This window comes from Bubalus kerabau, chromosome 1, assembly GCF_029407905.1.
Source record: "Bubalus kerabau isolate K-KA32 ecotype Philippines breed swamp buffalo chromosome 1, PCC_UOA_SB_1v2, whole genome shotgun sequence".
NCBI lineage: Eukaryota > Metazoa > Chordata > Mammalia > Artiodactyla > Bovidae > Bubalus > Bubalus kerabau.
This window is the reverse complement of record NC_073624.1, coordinates 179,418,866-179,442,919: the sequence shown is the minus strand read 5'-3', so window position 1 is coordinate 179,442,919 and position 24,054 is coordinate 179,418,866. Positions and strand designations below refer to the sequence as shown.

At 45.4% G+C, this 24,054-nt stretch overlaps 1 protein-coding gene across 1 annotated transcript in view; it reads right to left on the bottom strand.

Annotated features, from left to right (window-relative positions):
• The window catches only part of LOC129621772 (adhesion G protein-coupled receptor E2-like), a 103,988-nt gene that overhangs the window by 72,412 nt on the left and 7,522 nt on the right, over positions 1–24,054 (bottom strand). Inside the window, exons 2-15 of the mRNA XM_055538638.1 lie at positions 15,187–15,240; positions 14,753–14,872; positions 14,058–14,213; positions 10,615–10,746; positions 9,592–9,712; positions 8,941–9,113; positions 8,808–8,875; positions 8,617–8,694; positions 8,043–8,220; positions 5,872–5,979; positions 5,469–5,689; positions 5,099–5,278; positions 3,291–3,488; positions 2,782–3,017 (exon numbers count right to left, since the gene is read on the bottom strand). Of these exons, the coding sequence (XP_055394613.1) occupies positions 2,782–3,017; positions 3,291–3,488; positions 5,099–5,278; positions 5,469–5,689; positions 5,872–5,979; positions 8,043–8,220; positions 8,617–8,694; positions 8,808–8,875; positions 8,941–9,113; positions 9,592–9,712; positions 10,615–10,746; positions 14,058–14,213; positions 14,753–14,872; positions 15,187–15,240 (2,023 nt within the window). The remainder of the gene's footprint in view (positions 1–2,781; positions 3,018–3,290; positions 3,489–5,098; positions 5,279–5,468; positions 5,690–5,871; positions 5,980–8,042; positions 8,221–8,616; positions 8,695–8,807; positions 8,876–8,940; positions 9,114–9,591; positions 9,713–10,614; positions 10,747–14,057; positions 14,214–14,752; positions 14,873–15,186; positions 15,241–24,054) is intronic.

Here is a 24,054-nt window from a genome sequence, read left to right as displayed (position 1 = left end):
TTGGTGGGAATGTAAATTGATACAGACACTATGAAGAACGGTATGGAGATTCCTTAAAAATCTAGGATTAAAACAAACATATGACCCAGCAATCTCACTATTTTGCAATTACCCTGAGAAAACCATAATTTAAAAGGATACATGTACCCCAGTGTTCACTGCAGTGCTATTTACAATAGCCAGGACATGGAAGCAACCTAGATATCCACTGACAGATGAATAGATAAAGAAGTTGTGGTATAAATATATAATGGAATCTTACTCAGTTGTAAAAAAGAACGAATTTGAATGAGTTGTAGTGCGGTGGATGAACCTAGAGACTCGTACCAAGAGTGAAGTAAGTCAAAAAGAGAAAACCAATATCATATAGTAATGTGGTTATATAGTATCTAGAAAAATAGTACTGATGGAGCTATTTGCAGGGAAGGAATGGAGATGCAGACATGGAGAATAGAATTGTGGATACAGTGAGGGAAGAACAAGGTAGGATGAACTGAGAAAATAACATTGACATATATACACCACCATGTGTACAACAAATAGCTGATAAGAAGTTGTTGTGTAATACAGGGAGCCCAGCCTGGTGCTCTGTGATGACCTGGAGGGGTGGGATAGGGGGAAGGGAGGGAGACTCAAAGGGGCTCAGTATATATGTATGTAATTATGGCTGATTCACACTGTTGTATGGCATAAACCAACACAACATTGTAAAGCAATTATCCTCCAATTTAAAAAAATGCATAATTGGAAAGAATATTGAAAAGAATATATATGCATATGTTCATATATAACTGAATCAGTCTGTTGTACAGAAGAAATTAACATGACTTTGTAAATCAACTATATTTCAGTTTAAAAATAAACCAAAGAAATTATGAAATACTTGATATAGGCCAGTAATTAATATAATACCCTTTGGAAGGATGTGACTTTTTATTCTGAGAAGAGTGAAAATCATTTTCACTTAAGATGGATGACTGCATCCCATAAGGTAAAAACAAAGACTGTATCACTGTTGATGATGGATATGTGCCTATCTTCTTCAAATATGTGTAGAAATATGTACATAGTTCTAAGGATCCCAAGGAGTGGATTCTAGAAGTTACTTTTTGCCTGTTGACTGCAATAACATCCTGCTTTGTTCTGCTTTGTAGTATCATCTTGACCTTATAGACATTTCTTCCTTGAGAGTTTGATTTATGTCATGATTTTATGATAATTCAATGCCATTTTTTTTTTCTGAAAAGGCATTACCTGGTATTTTCAATGCCAATATTAATAAAGTCAAAAGTTTCAAAAAAAGGTAAAATATTTGAATATGTGTTTCTTCAAAGAAAATATGCAAATGGTCAATAAGCAGGTGAAAAGATGCTCAACGTCAATAGTCATTGGAGAAATCACAAATTGAAACCACAATGAAATTTGACTCCATTCTCATTACTACTACTACTACAACTGATAATGACATGGAGAAACTGAAACCCTCGTATATTGCTAGTTGGCTTGTAAAATGGTCCAGAAGCTTTGGAAAACAAGTGGTGGTTTGTCAGAAGGCTAACCAGATCTTCCATTTGATCCCAGGATTCTACTTGTAGAGTAGATATATAACCAGGAAAAATGAAACTTGTACATTTATGTTTGTAGTGATCTCACATAATAGCTTTACAAAAAGGTAAATAATCTGTCTATCAGCTTATGGATGGATAAACAAAATGTGACATATCCATATAATGGAATATTATTTGCAAAATGATAGCAACAAAAACAACAACAAAAAGTGAGGTCATGATACATACTACGATATGAATGAACCTTGAAAACTTAAGGCTAAGTAAAAACATCCACGAAAGACCACATGCATAATTGCATTTATGTGAAATATCCAATAGAGACAGAAAGTAGATAAGCATTTGTCAGGGGTTGGGGCAGAGGAGTGGGTAGAAGGAATGAGAAGTGAATTTTATTGTGTATGAGGTTTCTTTGGGGCGTTGAAAATGTTGTAAAATTAGACTGCGATGATAGCTGCAGTACTCTGTGACTATTCTAAAAACCACTGATTTGTACACTTTTAAAGGGTGAATTTTTCAGTGAGCGCGTGATAGTTGCTCAGTCATGTCTAACTCTTTGTGACCCCCTGGACTATTCAATCCATGGAATTCTCCTGGCCAGAATACTGGAGTGGTAGCCTTTCCCTTCTCCAGCGTTTCTTCCCAACCCAGGGATTGAACCCAGGTCTCCCACATCTCAGGCAGGTTCTTTACCAGCTGAGCCACAAGGGAAGCCCTACAATATATGTAGCATATGTCAACAAAAATGCAAAAGCATTAATTCTAGTATTAAAAGCTGAAAATAAAAGTGTAAGCTAAGAATCTTGACTCTGAATTTGAATTAAGCTTGGCTACCTACTAAACTGAATTAAACTGTGCACGTTTCTGCATTTACTTAAACTATTTGTGCTTCAGTTTACTTATCTGCAAAGTGGGGTAAATTACAGTGTCTACTATTACAAATGAAAAATTGAAACATCCTCTAGAATTAGGATAAAAAAGCAGGCTATATTTTTCTAAGTGATGCCCTAAGCACTTCCTTTGATTTCCTCTTTGTTATTTCATGAACAGAGGTTGAAGGCATTTTCCTTAATTATTATCATCCTCTACCAAAGATGACCTAGGGATTATTACTTAGTGTCTGTATATTGTGATCTGTCATAGTCAAATACTACATTTGTTCTACAACACATGATTGTGCTGGAGAGATAAGAACAGTTGGAAGTTAATTTACCTGGTGGGTGTCCCATAAAGATGAGGCCTGGATGCTGCAGAAATGGCCACAATCACAGCAGGGACTCCGTAGCCAACAGGGAACATGGCCTTCTTCATGAACCTGTTGATAGTGGAGTAGTTGACCACCATCAGGTTGCGTGCAGAGAGGAAGAGGTGCAGGCCCACCAGCAGCATCCAGGTGAAGGAGGCCAGGTAGAGATAGTGTAAGGCACCTGCGATGATGGCACACAGCACCTGCGGGAGGAGGAAGGTGTCACCAGGAGGGACTGTCAGGGTGGAGCACGGCCCCGGTACTTCTGTAACTTTCCACTAGGGAGAACTTTGATGTATATGAAGGAGTTGTCAACAGAGTGTTTGCCTTCTAGTCATGGCAGTCAATGTGAGACTGGTTATTTACCAATTTAACCTTACCTGAAACCCAAGTCATTTTACTAAAGTGTCCAAAGCAGTGTGGCTCCATGAACTCAGAACCCCTGGGGGAGGAGTATTTTGGAAAAGTATACGAACCTTGCTCTCAGTTCTGTCGATGGCTGTGAGGAAGAGCAGGTGGGTCAGGAAGAGGCAGAGCGAGAGCTGCAGGTGGAGCGAGGTGCTGGTGTTCTGGATGGCTTTGCACAGCAGGAAGGTGAGGGCCGCCAGGAGGAGGCAGAGCAGGGAGAGGCTCAGCCCCACATAGGTGATCACAGTCAGTGTGGGATCCTCCTCCTGGGACCCAGCAGAGAGGGGACCACAGTCATGCTTTCCTTCTCTGGGTAATGACCCTTCCAGCATTTTTATTTTTAGACATAGAAAAATCAGAATAGAAGACCTAGACAGAGTTGGTATATTTGTGGATAGCTTTCTCCAACTTCTGAATGTTAGAATTTTATGGGATCTGAATGATTAATTCTGTCCCTGGAAGGACAGAGGGACAGGAGAATCTTTAGTCAAGAACAAACTCTGGAACTCACAAGGGTTTATTTTCCTGTAGACTTCTGTGCATGACTCAGTCTCCCAATTACCACAGTAGGTACACAGAGGCATGAAACTTCATGCTGAGCACCACCCTCCATCCCCACCATGTGATGGTGTGTGATAGAGTCTGTACCTGAGACTCTCTGTCCAGGTATTAACCACCTGCCTTGAACACCACTCACCCATCCCTGAAATATCCATTCTTAGAAGGGAACTAATGATTATAGATTAGAACTGAACACTTGATGGAGGAAGTCTACTATATTTTGACAATGGTGGTAGCATAAAATTCATATTTTCTGCAGCCCCTGAGCACCCTGTTGTGAAGACCCCTGGGGTAAACAGAATTTTAATTTGGCAGCCACACCCTCATCTCCATCTTCTGCTATATGTTCAGTCAAGAGCCAACCCAGGTGCTGCTGTGAAGAGAGTGTTGCAGGTGAAATCCAAGCCCTCCATCAACTGACTTAGAGAGTTTATCCTGGTTGGACCTGTTGTAACCAGAAGAGCCTTCAGAAGAGGTAGGCTCTTCTTGGAGAAAACGATTCAGAGTTTGAGAGAGTTCTGACATGAGGGAGTTTCTGCTGCTGATCTCCAGACAGATTCACTGGTGCACTGTAAGAGGTCCCAGAGGAGAATTAGGACCAGAAAGAAGGCTGAGCACTGAAGAATTGATGCTTTTGAATTGTGGTGCTGTAGACCGCTGAGAGTCCCTTGGACAGCAAAGAGATCAAACCAGTCAGTCCTAAAGGAAATCAACCCTGAATATTCATTGGAAGGACTGAGCTGAAGCTCCAATACTTTGGCCCCTGATGCGCACAGAGTCCACTCATTGGAGAAGACCCTGATGCTGGGAAAGAATGAAGGCAAGAGGAGAATGGGACAGCAGAGGATGAGATGGTTGGGTGGCATCAATGCCTCAGTGGATATGACTCTGAGTAAAATCTGGGAGATACTGAAGGACAGGGGAACCTGTCCTGCTATAGTATATGGGATTGCAAGATGTGGGACATGACTTAGCAACTGAACAACAGCAACAGATGAGAAGGAATGCAGGCAGCCATGGGAACTGAGCCTGGTTCTCTGCTGCCAGAGATAAAGAAAACACTACCTCAGTCCTACTAACACCAGGAACTGAAATCTGCCATAAATCAGGGAGTTAGGGGATGACCCCAATTTTCTGATGAAAGGTTTATAAGACTTGTAGGAACCTGAACAGAAAGCTCATCTGAACCACGACTATTTGCTAACTTGAAGAAACTATGAGATAGTAATAAATCTTTGTTTCTAAAGCTGCTGTTTGTGTGTGAATTTGTTACACAGCAGTAGCCCTTGGATGCTGCCTGTCTGAGGGTTCTCACCTGAACACTGTAGTGGGCCATGAGGACAGCAAAGATGCTGAGGTGGCTGCACTGGCAGGTGGTGCTGTTGTCTCTGGTGCTGGTCACCCAGCAGCCTCTGGTGTCCCAATGGCCACTTCCATTCTGGCCATGCTCCCAATACACACAGTGCACCTTCTCTCTTGGCCCAGGGGTCACTGACTATGTTAACAGGAAGAAGAAGTGGGTGTGAGTTCAGGGTGCTGTTGCTCAGAAATGCTGACCCAAAGCTAGCTTGTGAAGGGCTTTCCTAAACAGTTTATGCACCCATGGCACAGCCCCCTGAAGCCCAAGGCTGGGCCCAGGACTCAGGCCTGTTCCACACCCACCACTCCATCCCATCTGGACTCACATGTTGGAAGACAAAAGTGACTGGGGACCTGAGGTTCTCAGTGTCCTTGTTGGTGATAAAGGCAGATATGACATCCGACAGCAGGATGTGGGAGTTTTCCTGCAGCAAACCCCTGTGTGTCTCATATAGAGTTGTCAGTTCCTCAGCATCCAGGACCAGAGGGGCCTCAGCCAGGAATCTGTCCATCCCTGAAGTGGACAGGAGGCCCACCACAGCAAGACCTGCAGGACAAGGCTAAGGTTGACATCTTGCAGTGCCCAAAAGGATCTCTTCTTCTACAGATGAACTATTTCCTTTTGCCCCACCATACCCCACAATTCCCTTTAAACTTCAATATCCCATTTGTCATATCCTTGGGCATCTTGACACACAGTGAAGACTTACCCGCTGTCTCAGCCATTACCTGAGTCACCAGAATCATGCACTGTATCCCAGGTCAGCATCATCTTTGTCTGTTTCTGAATCAAGGTGATATTCCTGTAGCTTGGCGCCTGCACCTCCAGTGACAGTTCTATGAATTGTGGGAGTTAGAGTAGTAATTGTGATTGTTTTGATGACTATAACACCATGCTGTTCAGTTGCTAAGTCGTGTCCAACTCTTTGCAACCCCACGGACTTTTCATGTCAGGCTTCCCAGTGCTTCACTAACCCATGGAGTTTGATCAAATTCATGTCCATTGAGTCAGTGATTTCTATCTAACCATCTCATGCTCTGCTGCCTCTTTCTCCTTTTGCTTTCAACCTGTCCCAGCATCAGGGTCTTTTTCAATGAGACACAGATATACTATATGTGTTTATATAGTATATCTGTTTAATTATTATGATGGAGAATTCCTGGCCATTTAGTGGTTAGAACTTGGGCTTTCACTGTGGTGACCTGGGTTCAATCCCTGGTCAGGGAATTAAGATCCTGCATGCTGCATGCCATGGCCAAAAGAAAAAAAAATAGGCAAAAGGACTTGAGTAGATAGATATATTTCCAAGAAAGGTACAAAAATGCTCAACAATGACATAAAAAAAATTAAACATCCTTAGGTATAGAGAAATGCAGATTAAACCATGACGCAATCTCTCCTGACAGCTACTAGAATGGCTATAATGACAGAAAAAAAATGGAAGCAACAGGTGTCACTGACAATAAGGAGACTGGAACCCTTGTACATTGCTGTTGACACTGGAAAATGGAAAAATAGCCGCTTTGCGAAAATAGTTAGGTAGTTTCTCAAAAAGTTGAAAATAGAACTACTGCATAACTCAGCAATACCACTCCTAGCTTTTAATTCATTTGTGACTCAAATGAATTAAAATAGATACTCAAGCCGATACCTATACATCAATATGCACAGTAACACTGTTCACAACAGTCAAAAGGTAGAAACAACCCAAATGTTTATAGGAAACATAATATATTTATTTCTATTTATAGGAACTATCCAGGATGGAAATCCATAGGGACAGAAAACCAATAACTGATTGCCAGGGCTGAAGGAAAGGAGAAATTTGTGACTGTTTAGTGGACAGAGAATACCTTTGCAATTATGAAAATATTTTAGAAATAGAGGTGAAGGTTATACACCTCTGTGAATACACTACTACATGTCTCCAAATTGTACACTCTGGTTAAAATGGTGAATTTATATTAAGTGCATTTCAACTTAATAAAACAAATCAGACTTAAATAGCAAGTAATAGTAAATTTATACACTTCCAAATTTAATACCTTGTTTTCTTTTGAAAAGAAAGTGAAAGTATTAGTGACTCTTGTCTGACTCTTCACGATCCCATGGACTGTAGCTCACCAGACTCTTCTGTCCTTGGAATTCTCCAGGCAGGAGTACTGGGAGTGGATTGCCACTTCCTTCTTTAGGGGATATTACTGACCCAGGGATCGAACCCATGTATCCTGCATTGCAGGCAGATTCTTTACCATCTGAGACAGCAGGTAGTCTTGTTTTGAAGCCATTTATATTTTATCATAAATTCTTCAGTATAATTATTTTCTTTGCTGATACTTCATTTTACAATGAAAGTTTAGTTTTTCATTTCTTTTTAACCTCTTTTTCTCTCTGTTTTTCACTGAAGTGCACTTGAACTAGAATATTATAATAGTTTCAGGTGTACGATACAATGATTTGATATTATCATACATTACAAAATGATCACCACACTAACTCTAGTTACCACTCATTTCCATATATTATTGACTACATTTCCTATGCTGAACATCGTTGGTGGTGGTTTAGTCACTACGTCGTGTCTGACTTCTGCAAACCCCTGGACTGTAGCCCTCCAGGATCTTCTGTCCATGGAATTCCCCATGCAAGAATAGTGGAGCAGGTTGCCATTTCCTTCTCCAGATTCTGTACCTTACATCCTTTTATTTATTTTACAACTACAAGTTTGTACCTATTAATCCCTCTCAACGATTTTGCCCTTAACCTTTTATTTTAATTTGTTTATGACATTAACTGGGAGACATAAGCATGGTCACTTTGCTCTAGTGGGATTGGAAGAGCAAGGAGGCAGGGAACAAGCAAAGCAGGAACCTGTGGTCAGACTCAGGTACTGACTTACCTATGCCTGCAGATGAATTGAAGGTAAATGACCCTTTAGGCAGTGCCTTGCTCACCCCTCTCAGCACATTTTCCAGGCCAAAGGGCAGGTTAGTGACCACAAAGTGCTGCTCTGAGAAGGGCAGGGTTTTCAGGTCCCCGGGGGTCTCCAGCAAATCACCCATCTCCTGTACGAGGTCCTGGGGGGATGGGGACACAAAGCCAGTAGCCCATGCATCTGAGAGGCTGTATGAAGTTATACCCAGTCACAGAGAACAGACTAAAGAGACTGTCTGGGTGATACAGGTGGTACTGGATGGGATTCCCTGTGATTTTTGCCCCTTCAATCCAGCCACTCAGAGGTCAAACTTTTTCATTAGTGTCAAGGATGATGTAAACACAATATCCAGAAATAGGGAAAGGAGAGGGCATTAGTAGGTGTGCCATGGTGTTCAATAGTCACTACACGTGTCCACTCTTCCCACCCATCCTGTGGGAGAGCACACCATTGTTGTTGGGGTGTCCCTTTCCAGATCAAAGTTTCCCAAGGCTTCTATGGGATGCTTCTGCCTGCCTCCCTTGGGCCTGCCCCTTACCTGAACAGTGTTCAGGACTGAGGCTGAACTGAAGTTTCTGCCCAGATCCTGGATTCTTTTATAGAAGTGAGACAGCCCCTAGGGGAGAAGACAAGGTGGTCAGAGAGCCTCATGTGATTCTGGGAGCTTGGGGGAAATGAACGGGCTTTGCGGAGAGATTTCCTGCTGCCTGTCCCTTTGGGGCCACTCACCTGGCTCTTGATTCCAGAGGGAGCAGTCCAGGTGGGGAAGGAGATCTCTGCAGGGGACAGGTGAGCAACTCATTAGGTGTGGCAGTGTCTGTGTTTGCTGTGGGTGGGTCTTAGATCAGGGCAGGATAGGTACCTTTACAGATGGTGTTCCTTTGCTTATCCTGGAATCCAGGTTTAGGCTCCCAGCCTTGGCGGCAGTGGCACCTGTATGAACCCACAGTGTTGACGCAGACGGTGGAGTTGTGGCACTGATGCCACCCGGAGCTGCACTCATCCACATCTGGGGGCAAGAAGGAGGGGGTCAGGCTCTGCCTCAGTCCTGTGAGGCCCCTGTCCTCCTTGTGCCCCTCTTTTTCCCATATTCGTTCCCCAGGAGGTGATGCCACCTCCTAGAATCAAGGACAGCACATCCTTGAGTAGTGGATGCTGTGAAAATATATATAGGGAGTGTGTAAAGTTCTGACAGACAGCAGATGAAGCAAGTACAGCTTGTGAAAATACTGACATATCCTCTTTCCAGTTGGTAATTAGCTGTTGCCTGGGGTCCCTGGGAGCCTTCTGCTTGGTATCCCAGCTCCTTCTCTAGGACCCCCCCACCCCTCCAAGATCTTTTCACATTTAGCCTCAAAATGCATAACACCTTACACAGCAGGGGACCCCCAGTGATCTTTCTGTTTGGTTTGTGTGGGTACCAATGAGTATATAATTAGATGTTTTGAGTGTGGGTCCCCAAGAGTGTATAGCCCCTGAGCTCTAAACCTTTAAACAATCTAAACCAGACTGCTGTTTGGGCCATTGGATCAGCTTCCAGCCAGTGCGACAGCAGCACTCAAAGCTGCCCATGGAGTTGAGGCAGTGGGTGGAGCTGTGGCATGGCTTTCTCCCAGAGGTGCATTCATTCACATCTGAGGAAAAAGCCAGAAGATCAGAGCTACCCCCCTTCACTCACTGCACCCATTCTTCAAGCCCCTTCTCAGATTTCTTAGTGCTGCGCTCTGAGGACACCCTCTCTCTGCAAGTTACCTGGCCTGTTGGGATACAAATGTGTGATAGCATTTTCTATGTAAATTTCCATAAGCTCAGATCCTCCCTGCAAGGTGGACAGGGCACAACTTTGTGGGTGCAGGAGGCTCTGTGGGCTTCTAACCAGGCAGGTTGTAGCACTGATCACGACCCACATGTGACGTGGTGGGTGAGGGGGAGCCACCACTGCCATCTGGAGCTGCATCCCTGCCTTTATTAGAACAGAACCCAGAGGACCAGTCCTGTGCAGCCCAGGTCTCCCAGCTCGTCACTGTGCTGAGGACACAGCTCTCCTCATAGTGCTGCTGCCTCTTCATTGCCAAAGATTGTTATGGCAGCTTCCCTTAAGATGATTCCAGCTGGGACGTTGTCCCTATTTTTAAGAAGAAAAATGAGGCAAAGATAGAAACTGAGTCATGGAAGCTTGACTCCTCCATCAATGCTCTTACTCACATTCTCTTTAGCCCTGAACCGAGCTTCCCCCTCTGAAAGCCAGAGGTGACACCTCCCTCTGCTCGAATGTAGCAGATGTGGAAGGGGTGAGGTCTGGGGATGTTCTTGGGGGGCAGGGAACTCTACAAATAAACCCCAGGCCCAGAAGACTCTGCTGTCTCCCTGGTCTGTGGTGGGACCATTTGAGGAGGTGATCCTTGGGCAGGGCCCCAGCAGGCCCTTGGTGTCACAGGAACCTGAGTCTCATCTCCCTCATTCTTGGGGGTCTCTGAACCCCCTCAGCTCCTTCCTCAGCTCCAGGCCTGCCTCACACTGTCTTCTGAGGGTCTACCTGTGCAATGCCTCGGGTCCTCTGGGCTGAACTCCAAGCCAGGTGGGCACTGGCAGGTGTAGTTGCCCTCAGTGTTGATGCAGACGCTGCGGCCTTTACAGACTCGGGGTCTGTGCTGACATTTGTCCACGTCTGCAAGCGGAAGGAGAGGGTGATGGATACCTGCTGCTGTGGACAGTCTTCTGGTCTGGATGTCAGCCACGTTTCTCAGCATAGAAGCATCCAGAAGGGCCCGCTCTCTCTTTCTTTGTGAGTGGGGGCCTCTCCTCATTCATATTGAGTTATGCTATGGAAGAGCATGGTGACCCGGAGGTTCTGTTGTCTAGAAGTGGCCATAAGTGGCCCAGTTGCCCAATCTGCTATCTCTGACTCCATGAGACTCCCTGGGAAGAAGCCACCTGGGATGGGGGCATCACAGCTGCCCGTGTCCAAGGCTAAAGATTTGGACAAAAGGCCTGGGTGGGTCTTCTTGGTAACCGAATACAGCTTTGTTCCTTGAGCAGGGCCCATCTTGGTTCCCAGTGATGCACTTTGTCCTGACTTCCCCAGGGCAAATGCTGCCACTGAGTTCTCCTTGGATCCTGCTGACCCTGGCAGGACAGTGCTTTTCCATTCATGCTAACTCTGAGACCCCAGCTCTGTGGACATGGACAAAGACCCATCCCTGAGTCATGCAGCTCAAGGATGAGGCTTGTGGGCAGTTGTGAAGAAAATGAAAATGAAAGTGAAGTCGTTCAGTCGTGTCCGACTCTTTGCAATCCCGTGGACTGTAGCCCACCAGGCTCCTCTGTCCATGGGATTCTCCAGGCAAGAATACTGGAGTGGGTTGCCATTTCCTTCTCCAGGGGATCTTCCTGACCCAAGGATCGAACCCAGGTCTCCTGCATTGCAGGCAGATGCTTTAACCTCTGAGCTACCAGGGAAGCTCAGTGGGCAGCAGTCTGTGCTGGACAGTGGGTTTGATGTCTGGCTAGTCAGCTTTAGGGCTGTGAAGGTGCGTGATTCCCATGAAGGCATACCCCAGACTGGCAGGAAGTGATGAGAATCCACAGCTGAGCAAGGCTTATGATGGGTGAGGGCTGGGTGGCTGGAGCAGGGAGAAGGTGCTCATGGGCGAAGGGTGGCAGGTGTTTCTGCCATCTTGACACTTGGCCTCCCACTAGATATGTGGACATGTGCACACTGCTGGGTGGGGCTCAGCCTCCACCTTCTGTCCTCACATGGTCTGGGTCATTGTGAAGTCTGGGTTGACTTTCTTAGTAGAAGGTCAGACCAGAGGAAATGGTCCCTGGTGACAACTTATCATTTAGACCATATGGAAACCTCTTCATTTACCTGATTCTTCCAGTGAGTTGGGGGTTGACGTCACCCTGCCACACCCCTGACACAACATCCTCCCAGGCCCCAGTCATCAGAGCTACCTCAGGCCCAGTAACTGAAATTACAGGAAAGGGTCAGGTGGAGCCTTGGGTAGGGAAATAAACAGAAGCTGAGCAGTTGAGATGTTGCATCAGGGTGCCAGGAGGCATCTTCTCCAGGCAGTTTGCTGGCAGGGTCAGTGATGGCTGGGGACAGTGGAGCATTCCTTGAGTCTTCCTCCTCTCACATTTCTGGATGGGGCCCCAGAGTCCACCATGACCCAGGGTCTCAGAGGCCCCAGTGGGGGCAGGTCTTCTCCCAGATGGTACTAACAGTGGCAATGAGGACAGATAGTGTTCAGGAACACATGGTGCTGTGACCACACTGAGTATCTTGAATGTCACTTCCTCTTTTGTTTTAAGAAGATAAGAGGCCATGTGACAGTGGGATGTTCTGAACATCCAGAAGAGACCCTTTGCAGAGGTTCTGAGTCTTCGGGTTCAGTGAGGGTTGGGAGACTAGATAGGCACACAGGACAGCTGTCTGATGCCTGGAAAAGTTGAACAAGGAGCCCAGGGTCCCAGCCCAGGTCTTCTTCTCATAGCAGACCTCATGGCCTGAACATGGATGGACATATACTTGGGTGCAGCGAGGGCTGGAATGCTGAGGTGGGGAGTGTAAGACAATCCAGCTAAGCCTGTCACAGATCTAGGTCTTCAGGCAGAAGGTTTTGATGCAAACCAGCAGGTGGCTCTCTCCCTGTCATCCACCTTGAGGTCTGTTGAGGTCCCCTCCCACTTCAGTCTTCTCCATCTATGTCTCTGGAGGGTCTCACAACAATGGGTGAGCAGGCCCCTTAGTGCAGACACACTGAGTGGGATCAGTGATCACCATGTGCAATTGTGCAGGTTGCTTACTGCACAAGAGTATCTGGCCAATGAGGCAAATTGGGGGAGGAAAGTCAACTCAGTCTCCATTCCCCAAACACACAGTAGGCCTGGCGATGAGGGACCTTTACTAATTTACTGAAGGCTCTGTCTTCTGACCAGGTCATGAGTTCAAGCACAACAGCCACCCACCGAGGCTGCTATAGACTAGCAGGGACTCCACACAGATGCAGGTCCCCTCTTCCCTCCCACTAGGGAGGCTCTGCTGCCCTCTGTCTGCAGGGCAGGAGGGAAGGGACTGGGCCCACAGTCACTGGCTCTTCTCCCTGTAGCAGGGTGGTCAAAGAACCCTCTTCAGAGTTCTCTGTACCCTGAGCTCAGCATTCTTCTCACCTCCCACCTTCTCTCTCCTCCCCTCCTCACCCTCAGTATTCAGGTCTATCCCTCTTCATGGACCCCTCTCTGGAGTCCTGTCTGACCCACTGCTGGCCCCTTGCCCCTTTCCCTACCTGCCTGCTCCCCCTGGAAGTGGGGCAAAGCCTGGTGATGTGTGGAGGCCATGCTCCTCCTGGTCCTGGTGAGGGAGTGGGCAGGACAGCTGCTCTTGAGCACCCACCCTGGGGCAGAGCCCCCAAGGATGCCCATTATGGAGAGGGTATGTTAGATCATGATAACCATAATTTAAAATCCCAACAGCCATCAGTGTTTTGTGCTTTATGACCTCATATACCTTTCCAGCAATTCTATGAGGTAAACACCATAATTCCTCCCGCCCCCATTTTTTTATAGTTAGGTAAGCTGGGGCACAGAGAGAGGTGAATTAACTTGTCCAAGGTCACATAGTGATCTTGGCAAAGTTGCTTTTGTTTTTATTTGTGCAAGATAGAGGTACTTAAAAAAGAAAACAGAAAATCACAATAATATTATCACATCTCCCATGTTAACAGTGATTTCTGAATAAGTGTCCTGGCCAGTGTCACACATGCAGCTCTCAGGTGGCAAAGCCGGGACCTGGGTCCCTGGCTCGTACCATCTGCCTCTGTGCGGGTGGCACAGGTACCTGTAAACTGTCCCAACTCAGACCTGGGTGCTACACCTGTAACCAAGGTCCTGTCCCCTGGATGCTTCAGAAATGACTCAGCATTTCGGCCCTGAAACGTCAAAAATGAGAGGCAGGAAATGCAGCCTCATTCTTACCGCGACATGTGTTCTCACTCTCATTCCGGAAGATTGTTGCCCCAGAAACAGGCTCATATCCTGGGCTGCATGTGCAGTGGTAGCCCCCTTCCGTATTCTGGCAGTCTGCTGAACTTCCACAGTACACTGGTGAGGGTGGTCCACACTCATTGATGTCTGGAACACAACAGGGCAAAGGGTCACCTCCCAAAGATGTGTGTCCCCTCAAGACAGAGATCTCCATCCCCTACCTTACTCTGCAGCACTGGGCCTGATATGTAATCCATGTCTTTTTGGCACAATTTAGACTCTTGGTCAATACTGCTGAGTCTAGGATGCAGCTGGAACAAGCCATCCCTGAAGCTTGTGCAGTCAGCTCTGATCTTCCTAGCCCTCTGACTGGCACCCCAGATTGGAACACAGTAGGCAGTGCTGAAGTGGGGAGTGGGTAGAAGTTCTGCATCTCCCTCCTCAGTCCTGAAAGGACAAACTGAGGCTCAGACTCCAGACTCTTGAAGACCTAGCTCCTCTCCAGGAAGCCAGGATTATTCATGTCTCATCTCCCCACCTTTGTATCTTTTTGTTTTCCTTTTTTCTGTGCTTGACAGTTCTGAGGACAAAGCCTGAGGCACCCATCGAATATCCATGTCTCCCATGGGTACTGGGCTGTACCCCACATTCTCTGCATGTCCTGCCACCACCCCAAATCTTCGTACCATCACAGCTCTCCAAGGGGTCTGTGAAGATCTCCCCAGAAGAAGAAATGAATCCTGGAGTGCAGCGGCAGGCGGTGCCATTGACACATGAGGAGTTTGGAGGGCACCGCAGAGCACAGGCTGTGGGGGGCAGAAATGGGGATGGAGACCGTCATCAGAAGTTCCAGAGAATGAAAGAAAACTATCATCTGGGGGTCCATGGGCAGAAAGGAAGGAAGCATGAATGGGGGGAAGGGAGGGAGAAAGGGGGAGAGACAATGCTATCCAAAGGGGTAGAGCTTAGAACACTCTGGGCATTTGGGTAGAAGAAACAATTTCTCTTGTTCCCAGAGAACCATTTCTGAACCTCACTTGAAAAATAAGTCTCCTTCTCTCCCTTGTTGGTGAGAGAACCCAGACCTTGGCATGCATTCTCCACCTTTCCCCAGACTCACCTTTACTGTTCTGGGCTGTAGGTCCCATTGGAAACAGCAGCAGCACCAAGAGTCCTGGGGCAGAAAGACAGAGATGACAAAGATAGGAAAATGGAGCTTCAGTTTCAACGCCTTCCTGTGGCCACTGCCTCCTGGGGGAGATGGTGGTGTCTCCGCTGCCCACCACTTTCCAGCAGCCTCCCCAAGGTTCCTGTGTTTTGCACAGAACTGAGGACTCTGCCTTTCCCCTGCATCTCCTGGGACTCCCCAGGGAATCAGTTACTGACAGGCACAGCCCTCATGGAACCTCAGGTGCTAGATGTAAAGGGCCAGAGTATACACAGGCAGCTGATGACAAGGACACATCTTAGAAACTCCAACCTCTCCCAAATGAGTGGGCATATTTGAAGGAGGAAGAAAGTCCTCAGTTTGGTGCCTTTGCCCATACTCAGGTTCTTGGTCCTCTGGCAATAGCCTAAATCTCTCTGGATTTCTCTCCAGGATGGTTTCTCCTGTTGGAGTTACATGTTTCATGACACATAGAAAGAGCATGGATATTGCAGTCCAAGTTTGGAGTTAGACAGTCCAAGTCCTACCTCATGATGATGTCAGCAGGTCATGGAACCCTGGAATCAGGAGAGGGTGAGGACAGGTAGATATGAGAACTAAGGTATCTGCGGGTAGATCCAGTCTGCCCTGGATAAGTGGCCTCTCTAGGTTCAGCAGCCATGGCTGCTATGGTTCCCTGCAGATGCGCTCCTGGCCTTTCTATAGTGCACTGAGGTCAAAGCTCCTCTCCTTGATCTCAGTCCAGGCCTGAAATGAATCACTGACAGCAGTAGGCTTTGTGATATGAAACCACTGTGGGTGTAAAGGGATCAAGTCTACCCTACAAACAGTACCTAGTCTGTCATCCCATCCAAGTGAGAAGTTGAACCCTAAGAAAAATCTTTTCAGAGCTGTGTGCTTTCCAGGATCTTTCTTCTTAGGCAAAGATAAAAAAAAAAAAAAAAAAATCCTCCTCCAGGCTGTACTGCCATTTCAACACTGTTATGTGACAGAGGATCCTGGTGAAGAATGGATTTGAAGACCCAAGTCTGAATATAAACTTTCATTTGGTGGCCACATGTCTTTGGAAATGCCACCTGTCCTTTGAAGCACAATTTCCCCAATGCAAAATGAGTTGTTCTTCAGTTGTTAAGTCGTGTCCAATTCTTTTTGGCCCCACAGACTGCAGCACATCAGGCTCTCTGTCCTCCACTACATCCCAGAGTTTGCTCAAACTCATGTCCATTGAGTCAATGATGCTATCCAAACATCTCTTTTATTGCCCCCTTCTCCTCATGCCTTCCTTTTTTCCCAGCATCAGGGTTTTTTCCAGTGTGTCAGCTCTTTGCATCAGGTAGCCTAAGTATTGGAGCTTCAGTTTCAGCATCAGTCCTTTCAAAGAATATTCAGAGTTGATTTTCTTTAGAATTGACTGGTTTGATCAAATGAGTGCAATGGTAGTAATAGCATAATAGCATGAGCTTTATTTCAGTTGTAGATGACTGAAGACTAATAAGGTTTAGGTGGAGAAGGCAATGGCAACCCACTCCAGTACTCTTGCCTGGAAAATCCCATGGACAGAGGAGCCTGGTAGGCTGCAGTCCATGGGGTCGCTAAGAGTCAGACACGACTGAGCGACTTCACTTTCACTTTTCACTTTCACGCTTTGGAGAAATGGCAACCCACTATAGTGTTTTTGCCTGGAGAATCCCAGGGATGGAGGAGCCTGGTGGGCTGCTGTCTCTGGGGTCGCACAGAGTCGGACACGACTAAAGAGACTTAGTAGTAATAGTAGTAGTAGTAGATAGTATGGTTAATTTTATGTAACAATGTGGCTGGGCCACTGTACCCACATATTAGGTCTCACACTAGTTGAGATATTGCTGTGAAGGTTTTACATGAACTAGCATTGTTTGGCAGGAAAAAAAATTTCTTTCATCTTTATCTTATAGTGGACCATAGTTGATTAACAATGTTGTGTTAGTTTCATGTGTATAGCAAAGTGATTCAGTTATACATATACATGTATCTAACCTAGATAGCATATTCAAAAGCAGAGACATTACTTTGCCAACAAAGGTCCGTCTAGTCAAGGCTATGGTTTTTCCTGTGGTCACGTAGGGATGTGAGAGTTGGACCGTGAAGAAGGCTGAGTGCCGAAGAATTGATACTTTTGAACTGTGGTGTTGGAGAAGATTCTTGAGAGTCCCTTGGACTGCAAGGAGATCCAACCAGTCCATTCTGAAGGCGATCAGCCCTGGGATTTCTTTGGAAGGAATGATGCTAAGGCTGAAACTCCAGTACTTTGGCCACCTCATGCAAAGAGTTGACTTATTGGAAAAGACTCTCATGCTGGGAGGGATTGGAGGCAGGAGAAGAAGGGGATGACAGAGGATGAGATGGCTGGATGGCATCACTGACTCGGTGGACGTGAGTCTCAGTGAACTCCGGGAGTTGATGATGGACAAGGAGGCCTGGCGTGCTGTGATTCATGGGGTCGCAAAGACTCAGACACGACTGAGCGACTGATCTGATCTGATCTGATTCTTTTACAAATTATTTTTGCATTTAGGCTATTACAGAATACTGAGCTGAGTTCACTGTGCTATGCAATAGGTGCTTGTTGATTATCTATTTTATTTATTTATTTTTTTCTATTTTTAATTGCCAGGAGCCAGCACAGGAGCCTCCGCCCATAACAAGGTTATGTGGGAGAGTTCTGGTGGGCCAGGCAAGCCAGAACTTGAGGGGTGCCCCTCTGGGCCTGCCTGAGCGTCTACCCCAAAACCAGAGTCTGCCTTCTTTACTGCTTTGTGCTCTCACCTACACCTCTGACTTTACTGGGGGCTGTCCCCCCCCCCCCCAATCTCCCTCTCTGAAAAAGAATTAACTTACAGCTCCAGTTAATAAAGTTCCTGGGCGTGACAAGAGTGTTTTAGTTCAGTATTTGTTGGAGAGCTGGTTTGGTGGTGCAGAATTCTCTCAGCTTTTGCTTGTCTGAAAAGCTTTTGATTTCTCCTCATACTTGAATGAGATCCTTGCTGGGTACAATAATCTGGGCTGTAGGTTATTTTCTTTCATTATTTTAAGTATGTCTTGCCATTCTCTCCTGGCTTGAAGAGTTTCTATTGAAAGATCAGCTGTTATCCTTATGGGTATTCCCTTGTGTGTTATTTGTTGTTTTTCCCTTGCTGCTTTTAATATTTGTTCTTTGTGTTTGATCTTTGTTAATTTGATTAATATGTGTCTTGTGGTGTTTCACTTTGCATTCCTATACACTAATAATGAGAAAACAGAAAGAGAAATTAAGGAAACAATTCCATTCACCATTGCAACGGAAAGAATAAAATACTTAGGAATATATCTACCTAAAGAAACTAAAGACCTATATATAGAAAACTATAAAACACTGGTGAAAGAAATCAAAGAGGACACTAACAGATGGAGAAATATACCATGTTCATGGATTGGAAGAATCAATATAGTGAAAATGAGTATACTACCCAAAGCAATTTATAGATTCAATGCAATCCCTATCAAGCTACCAACGGTATTCTTCACAGAGCTAGAACAAATAATTTCACAATTTGTATGGAAACACAAAAAACCTCGAATAGCCAAAGTGATCTTGAGAAAGAAGAATGGAACTGGAGGAATCAACCTACCTGACTTCAGGCTCTACTACAAAGCCACAGTTATCAAGACAGTATGGTACTGGCACAAAGACAGAAATGTAGATCAATGGAACAAAATAGAAAGCCCAGAGATAAATCCACGCACCTATGGACACCTTATCTTTGACAAAGGAGGCAAGAATAGACAATGGATTAAAGATAATGTCTTTAACAAGTGGTGCTGGGAAATATGGTCAGCCACTTGTAAAAGAATGAAACTAGAACACTTTCTAACACCATACACAAAAATAAACTCAAAATGGATTAAAGATCTAAACGTAAGACCAGAAACTATAAAGCTCCTAGAGGAGAACATAGGCAAAACACTCTCTGACATACATCACAGCAGGATCCTCTATGACCCACCTCCCAGAATATTGGAAATAAAAGCAAAAATAAACAAATGGGACCTAATTAACCTTAAAAGCTTCTGCACATCAAAGGAAAGTATAAGCAAGGTGAAAAGACAGCCTTCAGAATGGGAGAAAATAATAGCAAATGAAGCAACTGACAAACAACTAATCTCAAAAATATACAAGCAACTCCTACAGCTCAACTCCAGAAAAATAAATGACCCAATCAAAAAATGGGCCAAAGAACTAAATAGACATTTCTCCAAAGAAGACATACAGATGGCTAACAAACACATGAAAAGATGCTCAACATCACTCATTATCAGAGAAATGCAAATCAAAACCACTATGAGGTACCATTTCACGCCAGTCAGAATGGCTGTGATCCAAAACTGTAAAAGCAATAAATGCTGGAGAGGGTGTGGAGAAAAGGGAACCTTCTTACAGTGTTGGTGGGAATGCAAACTAGTACAGCCACTATGGAGAACAGTCTGGAGATTCCTTAAAAAACTGGAAATAGAACTGCCTTATGATCCAGAAATCCCACTGCTGGGCATACACACTGAGGAAACCAGAAGGGAAAGAGACACGTGTACCCCAATGTTCATCGCAGCACTGTTTATAATAGGCAGGACATGGAAGCAACCTAGATGTCCATCAGCAGATGAATGGATAAGAAAGCAGTGGTACATATACACAATGGAGTATTACTCAGCCATTAAAAAGAATACATTTGAATCAGTTCTAATGAGGTGGATGAAACTGGAGCCTATTATACAGAGTGAAGTAAGCCAGAAAGTAAAACACCAATACAGTATACTAATGCATATATATGGAATTTAGAAAGATGGTAATAATAAACCTGTGTACGAGACAGCAAAAGAGACACTGATGTGTAGAACAGTCTTATGGACTCTATGGGAAAGGGAGAGGGTGGGAAGATTTGGGAGAATGGCATTGAAACATGTAAAATATCATGTATGAAACGAGTTGCCAGTCCAGGTTCGATGCACGATACTGGATGCTTGGGGCTGGTGCACTGGGACGACCCAAAGGGATGGTATGGGGAGGGAGGAGGGAGGAGGGTTCAGGATGGGGAACACATGTATACCTGTGGCAGATTCATTTTGATATTTGGCAAAGCTAATACAATTATGTTAAGTTAAAAAAAAAAAAAAGAGTGTTTTAGTTCACAAAACCCTCAGATGGCTCTCTAACTTTCCTGACAGGTTTACCTGGACTCCTACAGCTATGCATAGGATTGTTTACAGTCTCCCAGCTGTAAGAGGCACGGGAAGCTTAAGATATTCAAATAGTATAGAGCCTCTCGAAGAGTTAGAAATTGTCAGAGTAGAACTAGTAGAAGATTTCATTGTTGAGCCAATGCTTGCTGCCAAGTTTCCAGATCCCCTGTATTGTATCCTTGGAAGTGTATTAATTAATATAGTTGGTATGTAGAAAAAATAACTAGTGGCCGTCGTGTTAACAACTTTAGACCCTTAAGGTAATAAATTCTTTCCTTTGTTGTAAAGCCATTGCACCCTTGCCCTATAGGAATGCAACTTTATCTAACACCTTCGGAGGATGGCACCAAACTTTAAAATAATTACTCTTAGAGAAAATAAGTCTTATGGTTGACAATCCTTTATCAGAGTCATAAAATGTTAACAGGCCTTCTGGCCAGAAGATGATGTAAATCACCTAAACCATTTGTATACGATAAATTTGCAGAAAAGAAACCCTGGTTTCGATAAGGATCAAAGACTGCTTGACTTTGCATGATTTCACACCCTCTATTATCCTCTATGTGCAACTTAGGGTTTAAAAGCCCCTATTGAAAATAAAGCTACGGGCCTTGCTCACTGAACCTTGGTCTCCCCGTGTAGTTCTTTCTTGTTTCCTTTTCCTCCTTTTCTCTTCTGTTCTTTCTTCATGACAAAATAATTTGGAGCACAGGGGTCCTCTGCGACCACTTATTTGCCTGGGCTTCTAAGATCCACTCGAGAAGGTGTCTAAGGTGGGGCACCTTCCGCTATTCTAGAGGGTGCCTGCGGCCTCCGAGGTATCAGAGCAAGTTTGGTGTCATGAACTTTATTGATTTCCCATGTAAACCAGTTATTATTGAGCATCTAAAAATCTCTAAGCCTTTGCTATCCCTTAATCGCCAACACCGTCATCCTGAGGGAATCCCTGGATCCATCCAGGGCTGGACCCTGGTATTTAATTTTTATTTTTATTTTTTATTTTTGGGGCTGATTATCTATTTTAAATATAGCAGTGGGTACATGTGAATCCCGAACTCCCAATCTATCTCTCATCCCCCACTTCCCCCCTGTAATCATAAGCTTATTTTCTAAGTCAGTGAGTCTGTTTGAGTTAACACTTAAATCAGTAGACTCTGAATAAAGCACATTACTCTCCATAATTTAGGTGAACCTCATCCAATCAGCTGAAGGCCTAAGAGGAAAAAGAAAATTGACCTCCTTGAAGAAAAAAAAAAAAAAAAAAAAAAAAAGCTTCTGGAGGCCCTCGAACATGAGATGCAACATCAGGTCATCCTGGGTTTCCAGTGTGCTGCTGGTTCTTGAGATTTTTGGATTTTCCAACCTCCACAATTTCATGAATCAGCTTCTTAAATAAAATCCTTTCTCACCTCTATAGATTCATCCTATTGGTTCTGTTCCTCTTGAGAACCTGGGCTAATACAGGTGGTAAAATGAGAAATCTTAGTTAAGTTTCACTAGGAATGCATTAAACCAACTTGGACTTTCCTGGTAGTCCAATGGGCAATAATCTGCCTGCCAACGCAGGGGAAACAAGTTCGATTCCTGGTCTGGATGATCCCACATGCTGCAGAACAACTTAACCCTATGAGCCACAGCCACACACCTAGAGCCCATGCTCTGCAACGAGAAGCCACCAGAGTTTGGAGGAGAATGGGTTCATAGAGATGTATGGCTGAGTCCCTTTGCTGCCCACCTGAAACTATCATAACATTGTTAATCAGCTATGAAAAGTAAAAGTGAAAGTCGCTCAGTTGTGTCTGGCTCTTTGGACCCCATGGACTATACCGTCCATGAAATTCTCCAGGCCAGAATAGTAGAGTGGCTAGCCTTTCCCGTCTCCCCGGAATCTTTCCAACCTAGGGATCAAACCCAGGTCTCCCACATTGTTTGCGATTCTTTACCAGCTGAACCACAATGGAAGCCCAAGAATATTGGAGTGGCTAGCCTATTCCTTAATCAGCTATATGCCAATATGTAATACAAAGTGTTTTAAAAGAGAGAGTTGGGGGCGGTCCTATGATGGTGGAGGAATAGGACAGGGAGACCATTTTCTCCCCCACAAATTCATGGGAAGAACATTTGAAGACTGAGCAAATTCCACAAAACAACTTCTGAATGCTGGTAGAGGACATCAGGCACCAGAAAGGCAGCCCATTGTCTTTGAAAGGAGATGGGACAAAATATAAAAGATATGAGAGACAAAAGAGGTAGGGACGGAGATCTGTCCCAGGAAGGGAGTCTTAAAAAAGAGAGAAGTTTCCAAACACAAGGAAACACTCTCACCTGCGGGTCTGTGGCAAGTCTTGGAATCTCAGAGGGCAACATAAGTGGAAGGAAAAATAAATAAATACCTACTTAAACCCCACAGATTCCGTGCCTAACAGCAACTTCCAGCAGAAAAGCAGCCCAGATGCTAGCACCCACCGCTAGCAAGCGGGGCCTGGGCAGGGAGGCAAGGGCTGCATTGCTTAGGGTAAGGACCGGGCCTGAATACCCCGAGGACAATCTGATGGAACTAACATGAGATATCAACCCAGACTGTGGCATAGCCAGAGAAAGAGAGAGAGAGAGAGAGAGAGAGGAAGGGGGGGAGGGGGGGAGAGAGAGAGAGGGGGGAGAGAGAGAGAGAGAGAGAGAGAGAGAACTATCCTGTGAAAAGCCCTAACCTATGACACTGCCAGGCCTGTTCACAGAATAAAGGACTGAGCAGAGCTAGCCAGGTGTGGACTGGCCCATCCCCTGCGGGAGACAGGCAGGGGGAGTAGCCAGAGCTGGAAGGGGGCAATCGTGGCTCCAGAGAGGCATCCTCTACCAAACTGAAAGCAGGCGTCATTGCTAACCAAGACTTCTTGGGATTCTGGATGGTTGACATTCACTGGGAGAGTCATAGCCAGAGATCAGCTCCCTAGAAGAGACACACGGCACACTTGAGAAGGTGCGCCCATTGTGCACCCAGAAAACTGAGCGGCTGGGATGAGGGAGGGGATAAGATGCACCCCCGACCTGGGGGTGACTGTGCTCACCAAGCACCTGATCACCTGAGCTGCTTGAACCTGGGAAGGGCACAAAATGCAGACCCAACCCAGTCTGTGCCTTTGTGGAGTACCTCAGAACCTGAACCTGAGCGGCTTAGACCTGGGAAGTGCACGTAACCCAGGGCCCGCCTCAGACAGTTCTGGCAGAGCAACCTAGAGCCTGAGAAGTGTAGACCGTGAAAGCACACACGCTGTGAGCGGGGGCAAACCCAGTGTGGCCGAGACACTGCGAGCACTCCCCACACATGCCAGTGATATTTGTTTGCAGTGTTCCTCCCTCCCCACAGCACGACTGAACAAGTGAGCCTAAAAAAGTGACCATAATCGCCCCCTTATGTCAGGGCAGAAATTAGACACTGAAGAGACCAGCAAACAGAAGAAGCTAAAACAAACAGAGGGAACCACTTTGGAAGTGACAGGTGCAAAAGATTAAAACACTGTAGTTAGCACTGACTACATAGGAAGGGGCCTATAGATCTTGAGAAGTATAAGC